The 11,332-nt window shown below is 36.9% G+C and overlaps 1 protein-coding gene across 1 annotated transcript in view; it reads left to right on the forward strand.

The window, feature by feature from the left end:
* The first annotated feature begins 5,422 nt into the window (after window positions 1-5,422).
* LOC147469528 (uncharacterized) overlaps window positions 5,423-11,332 on the forward strand; it is an 8,087-nt gene continuing 2,177 nt past the window's right edge. Inside the window, exon 1 of the mRNA XM_086549109.1 lies at window positions 5,423-5,752. Within this exon, the coding sequence (XP_086405235.1) occupies window positions 5,423-5,752 (330 nt within the window). The remainder of the gene's footprint in view (window positions 5,753-11,332) is intronic.

Genomic DNA, 11,332 nt, shown 5'->3' on the forward strand with positions numbered 1-11,332 from the left:
TAATGCAATGTATTACAATCATCTTTAATTCTATTTCTATATGTATACATGCAGGCATACCTTATATATATATATATATATATATATATAATATATATATATATATATATATAAATATATATATATATATATATATATATATATGTATGTATATATATATATATATATATATATATATATATATATATATATATATATATATATATATATATGTACACATATATGGTATGGTACCAAAATATTCATAATGACTATTTCTATATTCAATTTTATTAACTTTTGGGTTACAACGAATGTGCCCTGAGTTATTTGTGAAAATATTCATTAACTATACAGGACTATTCTTCGTACTAAAACATCATTTGATATCAAAACAAATCTACGACTAAGGTTTCCTATATACCAGATACAAACACACACTCACACGTCTATACCCATACATATCCCTTAATCTTCCAATTCTGCAAATCAGTGTCTACTGATCATTGTTCTGAAAGTCTGCAATATGAGAAACATTTATAGTGTCTCAGATCCTTAGCAGAGCCCGAAATATTTAGGGTTTCTTACTACATTTGGTAGCTTAACAGCAGCTACCACTGGAGTGAATATTTTTGAAATTGATATGAACAATTCTGTTATAGCAAACCTACCTTATACAACAAAAGAATTACACGATCCGATGCCTCAAGATGTACAAAAGGGCGTGAATAGATTCACAAAATTAACGCATGTTGACGTTATGTACTCATTAGAAACACGATGAAGTATAACAACGAAACGTGTCAATCACATTCGTTCTAATTCATATCATTTCTCAATATCTAAAAGAGAAACACGAAGAATTCCAAATGAAATGACCGCATCCGTGGTTACCTTTCAGCAACAGTCGAGTATAAAACACGTGCAAGGAGCCTCCGAGTCACATTCCTTTCTTCGCCTCCGAGGAGACGCTCCGAAACAGAGGACGCGATGGTGTCCAAGACAGTGAGTGACGAAAACATTCAATGGAATCGTGTTTTGGGTTTCTTACTAAAGAAAAGAAAGGGAAAGATTCAGATGATTGATTACAATCAGTTCTGATAAAATGGTTATAGAATACAGAGAAAAGGATAAAAATAGAAACGCTTGTTTTGTTCCCAAGAAATTATTTCTATTTTCATTTCACTTTCAGATAATATTCGTGCTGGCTGCCACCTGCATCTTGGCGGCCACGGTTGCTGACCCAACACCGGGTGGATACGGAAAAGGTCACGGAGGAGGAGGATATGGTCATGGCGGAGGTGGATACGGTAAAGGACATGGAGGAGGTGGATACGGCAAAGGACACGGCGGAGGTGGATACGGTAAAGGACATGGAGGAGGTGGATATGGCAAAGGACACGGCGGAGGTGGATACGGCAAGGGACAAGGTGGAGGTGGATATGGCCACGGTGGGGGTGGATACGGCAAAGGACACGGCGGAGGCGGATATGGTAAAGGACATGGAGGTGAATATGGTCACGGTGGAGGTGGATACGGCCACGGCGGGGGCGGATATGGCAAAGGACACGGCGGTGGTGGATACGGCCACGGCGGAGGTGGATACGGCCACGGTGGAGGTACTTATGGCCACGGTGGAGGCGGATACGGCCACGGTGGAGGAGGATACGGCCACGGTGGAGGTGGGTATGGCCACGGCGGAGGTGGATATGGCCATGGAGGAGGTGGCTATGGTAAAGGCCACGGAGGTGGCTACGGGTATGGCCATTGAGGTCATATAGAATAAGGTAAGTAATTTTTATGCGTGCATCTTGAGTAAGATAATATATGTATCTATATATTATACAGATATAGATATATAGATATAGATACATTGACATGCATATATCTATCCATGTTTTGTCTTCATTACGTGTCATGAAAAAACATAACTGCATTTTATTGTATTATCTGTCACTAATGAAGTTACTCTCTTTTTTTTCTCTCTCTCTCTTTAGTGTTACGTCGAAATAATTCTAGTGAGAGCTGTATATACAAGAATAAACATATAAATTCGAAATCCTTCTTTAAAAGCCTGTATCAATCCCTTTAAATCATTGGCATATAATTATTTTGGCTTCAGTGTATTAATTTGAGTGATCAGCAATAATAAGAAGGGTTACTATATAGGTATCATAAATTTGCAACTATAGCAAACAGAATGTTATGACACTGCACCAACTGCAATGTGACATATGCAACATCAGGAACACTGAACAGATTAAGGTCAGTTTTACTTGCGTTTTTTATCATACCTTTTCTCTCTATAAAGAAAAAATACGGCGCAAAACAATGGAAATAACATTACAACTAAATAGTAGTATCATATTATAAGAAAATATCACGACATATAGGGTGGATTATAACTTATGGCTTAAACTTTTCGGATTTCCTTTTTTTTAAGAATAAATGATTAATTACTGCCAAATTAAGTGTAAAGAAAAGAAAAGAAATGCAGATGGCATGTAAATTAGTTCCAAAGAATTTTATCGGTAAAAAACGCCTGTTTCGAAAAAAAGGCAAACAACTGTGAATGACATACCAGTCGTACACCTCCGCTCCTGTTGCAAATTATGTTTTTGCGATCTGGATCTTGTTTTGACATCCGTTCCTCTCTCTTGTTACTTAACATTCTCGCTAAAGATTTTTGACTGTTTAGTGAACAACTTGCAACATGAACGCTGTTGTACTTTGGAGTTGAGAGCTATTTTGGCTGTATTTCTGTGATTTAGCAAAATCCTCAAAATCTTCGAGATAATTTTTTCCCTTGGATTCTACGTCTATCAACGAAGGCATATACTTCTTCCATTACTCAAGCATACCTGACGGCATGCTTGAGTAGAATATTTTCGTAGAACACTTTCGTGTGTGACTCTCTGGTGATTGCCCTGTGACAAGTAGCACTTAATAATAACTTTCGGATTTAATCATCCCAATGCCAGGAATGAGAAAATATGAGAATACATGCATAAACATACAATCACCGAGAACTTGACCTTAAACGAGAACAGAAAACAAGAGTCATTCAGACACAGGAAAATAAGTGTGATTTACCCGTTTTTTTTTTCTTTCTTTCTTTTCTTTTCTTTTCTTTTCTTTTTTTTTTCTTTTTTTTTTTTTTTAGTAAATTCACCGTGATCCGTCCTTTTCCATCTGTTTTTCTCCCTTCCAACTAAAGACTATCGCTGGCCATTCATGAAGGTAGTGAGGGAAGCCATTTCGTTCTGGTAAATCACAAACTTGCAATATGAGGATACAAGAGCTTGTTTCTATATAGTCTATCGTTGCAGTCAACTCATGAAATCGCTGTCTTACAATCGAGTATCTTAATTTATGTGATCGTTTAATGTCAACGTTCGTAGTATTAAATCTTCTCACATGATACAGAATCAAGAATACGAACTGCGCTGGTTTCAAGTAATGAAGCATTTTTCAAATATTAGCTTCCAAAACTTTTCAATGAAACCAAATCAACACAGCCCTATATGAGTTATGAAGCCTTTCAAAGTAATATTATGTATCACAATTATCTTTCATACATGCAAGTATATTTTAGATATATAAACACGTACCTCATGTGTGTATGGGAATATGAGTACATGAACTTTATCTAATTACACACTACCTCAGTACACAATAAACAGTGTGCAGGTTGTCCATACGCGTAAAGGTTGCCTTTCTGGTTCCCTTCTCGGTCTGCACTGGACATTAACACGTTAAGTAGTGTAGAATGAAAAGACCTTCCCAATATGTTTCTTCAGCTTGGCAGGAGCCTTGATATTGATTACGGTTTTTTAGCAAAGCATTGTCCATTATGTGGATCCATGGAGAGGTATGTCAAATTTTGTCAGGCCTTTTGCATAGTATTATCTAATGATCTACATATAAATGTATCATTTCCATAAGTAGGATGAGGTGATATTCACAAATACGAAATGGTTGAGATAAAGATATATGTATGCTGTGCAAGATCATATATTTTACTAGAAAAAATAACAAAATCAAAAACATATACAAGTATGGTATGGAACCCATACATTCACACTGACCATTTTTATCTTCAATTTCGATAACTTTTGGTTTATAATGAATGTGCCCGAGTTATTTGGGAAAATAATCATGTACGATTCCTTAACCATGCTCATTAACTATACAGGACTACCGTTCACACTAAAATAACATTTAATTTCGGAACAAAACTAAAAAATAAAAATAAAAAAATAACTAAGGTTTTTCGGCCTATACACATGTTTTAGTTCCCCCTATATCAGATAACTGATAGTTCATTGCTGTATCTGTACTGCGCACGCGCGTGCACACACATACATACACGATTGTACTCATACATATCTCTTCAAATATGTAAATCAGTGTCTACTGATCATTGTTCTGAAAGTTTGCAATATGACAAACATCCCAAATCCGTAGCACAGTGTGAGGCATTCATGGTTTCTTACTATAACTGGTAACTCAATAGCAGACACCGTTGGAATGAATACATTTAAAATTGTGATGATCATATATGCTATAGTAAACTTACCTTATACAACAAAAAAAAATACTCGATCCGATGCCTCAAGATATAGAAAAGGGTATGAATAGATTCTCAAAGTAAGAAATGTAACTAACGCATTTTGATATTATGTACTCATTAGAATTGAGATTCAGCTATAACACCGAAACGTGTCAATCACATTCGTTCTAATTCATATCATTTCTCAATGTCTAAAAGAGAAACACGAAGAATTCCAAATTAAATGACCGCATCCGTGGTTACCTTTCAGCAACAGTCGAGTATAAAACACGTGCAAGGAGCCTCCGAGTCACATTCCTTTCTTCGCCTCCGAGGAGACGCTCCGAAACAGAGGACGCGATGGTGTCCAAGACAGTGAGTGACGAAAACATTCAATGGAATCGTGTTTTGGGTTTCTTACTGAAGAAAAGAAAGGGAAAGATTCAGATAATTGATTACAATCAGTTCTGATAAAATGGTTATAGAATTACAGAGAAAAGGATAAAAATAGAAACGCTTGTTTTGTCCCCAAGAAATTATCTTTACTTTCATTTCACTTTCAGATAATATTCGTGCTGGCTGCCACCTGCATCTTGGCGGCCACGGTTGCTGACCCAACACCGGGTGGATACGGAAAAGGTCACAGAGGAGGTGGATACGGCAAAGGACACGGTGGAGGTGGATACGGCCATGGCGGAGGTGGATACGGTAAAGGAGGTGGATACGGTCACGGCGGGGGCGGATACGGCAAAGGACTCGGTGGACGTGGGTATGGCCACGGTGGAGGTGGATACGGCAAAGGACACGGAGGTGGAGGTGGATACGGCCACGGTGGAGGTGGATACGGCCACGGTGGAGGTGGATACGGCCACGGTGGAGGTGGATACGGCCATGGCGGAGGTGGATACGGTAAAGGACACGGAGGAGGTGGATACGGTCACGGTGGAGGTGGATACGGCCACGGTGGAGGTGGATACGGCCACGGTGGAGGTGGATACGGCCACGGTGGAGGTGGATATGGCCACGGCGGAGGTGGATACGGCCACGGTGGAGGTGGATACGGTAAAGGACACGGAGGAGGTGGATACGGCCACGGTGGAGGCGGATACGGCAAAGGACACGGAGGAGGTGGATACGGCCACGGTGGAGGTGGATACGGCCACGGTGGAGGTGGATACGGCCACGGTGGAGGTGGATACGGCCACGGTGGAGGTGGATACGGCCACGGTGGAGGTGGATATGGCCACGGCGGAGGTGGATATGGCCATGGAGGAGGTGGATATGGTAAAGGCCACGGAGGCGGACACGGGTATGGCCACTGAGGTCACATAGAATAAGGTAAGTATGCATGTTGTGTGCATGTTGAGTAAGATATTCTCTCTGTATATCTGTTTATCTTTCTTTCTATCTATCCATCTATCTATATATATATACATATGTATTTATATATATATGTAGATATAGATATATTTACATGTACTGTATTTACCACTATTTACTATATAGATATATTTACATGGTATATCTATCCATGTTCTGTCTTATTTACATGTCATTGAAAAAACATAACTTATTCCTATTGTATTATCTATCACTAATGAAATTTATCTTTTTCATTTTTCAGTGTTATGTCGAAATGATAATAGTGATAGCTGTATATACAAGAATAAACATATAAATCCGAAACCGTTCTTTACATAACTCAATCCCTTTACATCAATAGTATCTAATCCTTTTTACTTCAATGCTATGAAAGAACCCGTAATGATACTCATGGTTATCATAAATTTGCAACTATAGAGCTGCCCTTAGTAATCCATGAACTAATGCAATATATATAATTAAAGAAAATAACAATAAATAAGAGAATGTCATCACACTTCAACAGTTGCTATGTGACATGTCCAACATCAGGAACATCGAGCAGGATGTTCTGGAATGCTGGAAACAAGAAAAGGTCGATGATTTATCGTTCATGCTTTTTCTCTGTAAAAATTGATCATTGATCTCATATTCTTGCTTAGTTTAATTACTAGCATTTTTACGACGCGAAATAACAGAATCATTAAAACATTGCATTAAAACATTAATAAAGAAAAAAAAAAGAAAAAAAAAAGAAATAAAATATAACATCACAACTAAATAGCATCATGTTAAAGGACCATATCACGACATTAGAGTGGATGATAAGTAATAGCTTAAACTTTTCGCATCATTTCATCTTAAAAAAGAATATATGATTGATTACTGCCAACTTAGGTAGAAACATACCAATAACATAATACAAAGGCTGGATATTTACGTAGTGTAGGGAAGCATTTTGTTCTGGTAAACCACAAATTTGCAACTTGAGGATGAAAGAAGAACCAGTTTCTATAAAGCCACTTATTTTAGTCATATCCATGCAATCGATGTCTCTCAAACGGGTGTTTTAATTCATGTGATCGTTTGATGTCAACGTTTGCGGCATTCAATCTTCTCACATGATAAAGAATCAATAATATGAATTGCATTGGCTTCGTGCAATGAAACATTATTCAAATATCAACTCAAAAACCTCTTCAATGAAATCATATAAAAATATCCCTAAGTTATAAAGCCTTCTAAAATAATGCAATGTATCATAAATATCTTTACTTTCATATATAGTGCGTAGATACATATACATATGCCTCATACGTGCATGGAAATATGATTACATAAATCCTCAGAGTTTTACATGTCGACGGTGTGACTTTCCAGAAACTAAATTTGATTTAATTACACACTACCTCAGAGCATGATGAAGCAGCAGCAAGTCGTTCATACGTTTAAAGATTGCCTTTCTGGTTCTCTTCTATGAATACCGTCATTTCCACAAGTGAGGTGAGGCGATATGCACAAGCAGAAAAATCAAGGTAAAAAATAAGATAAAATAAAATCAATGTTTAGTATCCTATATTTTGCCAATAGAAAAAATAGATATGATATTGAAACGCAAAGTATTCATGATGACCCTCTGTATATTCCATTTCGATAAATTCTGGTTTAGATGTGCCTCGAGTTATTTTGGTAAAATCTTCATGTTTGATTCCATTGTCATTTTCAGTAGCTATACTGGACTGATTTCCGTGCTAAAACATCATTCAATTTTGAAGACTATATCTAAGGTTTTCCAAGTGTACATGCGTTTAGCACCCCCTATATCAGATAACTGGAAGTTGGTGTATATGTATTCACACACACGTCTGTGCCCATACATATCTCTCCAAATCTGAATTCTGTAAAACAATATCTGCTGATCATTGTTCTGAAGGAATGCCATATGATAAATATCCACATTGTATCAAATCCTTAGCAGAGCATGGAATATTCACGGTTTCTTACTACAGTCGGAAATTTAAGCTCAGCAACCATTACATACTGAAAAGGTCGTGAATAATTTCTCAAAGGAAGGGACGCATTAACTGACGCATTTTGACGCAATGAATTCATTATATGAACTGCGATGGAGATGTAACACCGATACGTACCAATCACATTCGTTCTAATTCATACATTATCACTAAAATGTTTAAAAGAGAAACACGAAGAATTTCAAACGAAAGGACCACATCCAGGACATCCGTGGTTCCCTTTCAGCAATAATCGAGTATAAGACATGTCTCTTTTTCGTGGTGTCCATGACAGTGGGTGACGAAAACATACAATGGAATTGTTTTTTATGTTTCTTACTGAAAAAATTGAGACATTTGATCGCAGTCAGTTCTGATGGAATGATTTTGGAAATATTAATTGAAATTATTAAGAAAAGGAAACATAAACCTTTCATTTTATGCTCCTTTATTTTCTTTACTTTCGTTTTACTTTCAGATTATATTCGTGCCAGCTGCCACCTGCATCCTGGTGGCCACGCTTGTTGACCCAACACCGGGTGCATACGGAAAAGGTCACGGAGGTGAATATGGCTATGTGTAATCATTGCATTTACATATGTTATGTATGCTCTAATTGTTATTATGTCTATCGAATATAATTTGCACTGTATTCTATATGATGCAATCATCAATGTAATCTGTATCTTTCATGTTACTCTAATTGTTATATATATATTCTACCACATACACATATATACATACGTATACGTACGCTCGTTGCTTCACTTATCTGTCTACCACTCTCTTATTGTCACGCCAGACATAACAGTGTTGTTTTGTCTTTCCCTTTGCAAGAGCTATGTATTGATGCAACACTTCCCTCATCACATTCCAAATGTCACATGTCACAAGAAAACACCTTGATTCACACATCTCCTGAGACAAGTCACACCTTGTGGTAGAGAGTCTCCTCTCGGGGAGCAGAGGAGCAACACCTCGCTCGTCCTCGGAGGAGCAGCCCTCACTCCAATGTCCTACTGTTCAAGCTTAGCAATAAACCATGAAAGCTGTTCCTGTCGTGTTCTTTACACCCTAGGCCACGTTACCCACATACAAGCAGTGTTCAAGCTCGGACCTGTTAAACCATGGTGGAGGTGGATACAGCAAAGGACATGGCGGAGTGGATATGGCAAGGGTCATGGACGTGGTTACGCGTATGGCCATTGAGGTCACATAGAATAAGGTGTTTACTTTTCCTGTGTGTATGTAAGTTATGTATATATATGTATATATATATATATATATATTATATATATATATGTGTGTGTGTGTGTGTGTGTGTGTGTGTGTGTGTGTGTTGTGTGTATATATTATATATATATAAAGAATAATAAATATATAATATATATATATATATATATATATATATATATATATATATATATATATATATTTATATCATGTTACATTTAAAAATGTTTGCATGACCTGGCATGGTAAAACATAACTAATTCCTGATTATTTATATGTGTGTGCACACGCGCGTGCGTCTGCGTGTGTATGTGTTTCTGTTAGTTTTTTTTTTTTTTATTATTGTTACGTCGAAGTGATTCTAGTGCTCTCTGTATAAAAATAAATACATAAATCTGAAATGGTACCTTAAATCCATATATTAATCCCTTTATATCCTCATAATAGAATACAGTAAAAATACATTAGTAATACGTGAATATGTTCAGTAGAGGTGATTACATAACGAAAAATATAACACTAAGAAATCTTAATGATACAGAAAAATACTATAGCACTTACTGCAACAATTGCAATGTCCTGATGCAACAACAGGATAAGAAAAATGTTGAAATCAAGAAAAAGACAAAATGTTTTCGTTTGTGTCCTTTTCTTTAAACAGATTGATTGCCAGACTTTGAGCATCAATATCCGGTTTTTGGTATTAAGCATGTCTACTTTTATTCAATGGAAATAACTCTTTATTTAAAGAGTACAACCATGTTCAGGGGGATGATAACTAATGGCTTAGGCTTATTTGATTCTTATCATTAATAATCAACCTGTATACAGAATGATTGCCAACTAAAGGAGACAAATGTTGTTTAAGCATTTCGTAAGAAAAGATCAGTAAAAACAAGAACTAGGTTACTTCTTTCTGTAAATGCTGTTTCCTCGTTCTTCATTTTGGCTTGACATCTGTTATTTTTTCTTGTTGATAAAGATAATTCAGGTTTCCCTTGTTGAATACAGTTCCCCGACTGTATAGAAACAATATCCAGCATAGTTGCAGTCGTAATGCCCGACCGTCTGAGCGATTGCAAAGTCCTGCTTTACTACGATTTAGCAAGCTCTTCCAAATCTTCGAAAGAAATAATTCATTTGGATTGTGAGTCCATAAAATCAGGCATCCCATCATCTTTTCCTTAGTTGGCATGTGATCATAGACGCCTGCAATTCTGACGGCGATACAGTTCGCAGACTTCTCCTTTTGTCTGTGCAGCTGTTGATAGACTCAATCAATGCTGATTGATAGAAAAAAAACCATCAAGATTTAAATGTTCATATCCCAGGACTGAAAATAGGGAAATAGATGCATGAATATACACTTACCTTTCATCGGGGCATAAAAACAGAAGTCAATCCGGGAACATAAAACTGAGTATAATTCCATTTGACAATCACTTTTCCAGTGTATTGTAGAATGGAAAAGGATATCAAAACGCGAAAACTAAAAATAATTGACCTTACTTTTCTTCAACATTCGGCCAAATAATCGTGATACGGTCCCTTAAGAAATCCGTACCAACATGATGCAATGGTTGGACCTTCACGTAGGGAGTGCGCCAATGCATTTTGTTCTGGTTAACCACGAACTTAAGATGAAAAGACAATAACCATTTCAGCCACTGAATGTTTCTGCTAAAGTCACCTGCAACAGTCATACTCATGTAATCTCTCTCTCTCTCTCTCTCTCTCTCTCTCTCTCTCTCTCTCTCTCTCTCTCTCTCTCTCTCTCTCTCTCTCTCTCTCTCTTGAGTGGATGTTTTAATTCATTTAACCGTTTAATGTTTGCAGTATTCAATTATCTCATATGATAAAGCATCGAAAATACGAATTACAATGGCTTCACATAATGAAGTTTTTTTTTTACATGAAACCACTTCAAAACATCATCCCTAAATAAGCCATATTCAAGATATTACAGTAATGTAAAATCACACAATTGCCTATGATTTAACTTTCCAGAAATTAATATTAATTCGTTTACACACTACCTCAATACATCATGAAGTGTGTACTCTGAAAGCAGTATAAAGCAGGTCGAAAATATGTGCAAAAGTTGCTTTTCTGGTTTTCGCCCTAGGCCCACTCCTGCACTGGATCTTAACACCTGCTGGGTAGTACATAGGAACGGAACCTGTCCAATGTTTCT

The sequence above is a fragment of the Penaeus japonicus genome, unplaced genomic scaffold (genome assembly GCF_977035675.1).
Source record: "Penaeus japonicus unplaced genomic scaffold, GWHDUDI00000001_assembly GWHDUDI00000021, whole genome shotgun sequence".
Lineage (NCBI taxonomy): Eukaryota > Metazoa > Arthropoda > Malacostraca > Decapoda > Penaeidae > Penaeus > Penaeus japonicus.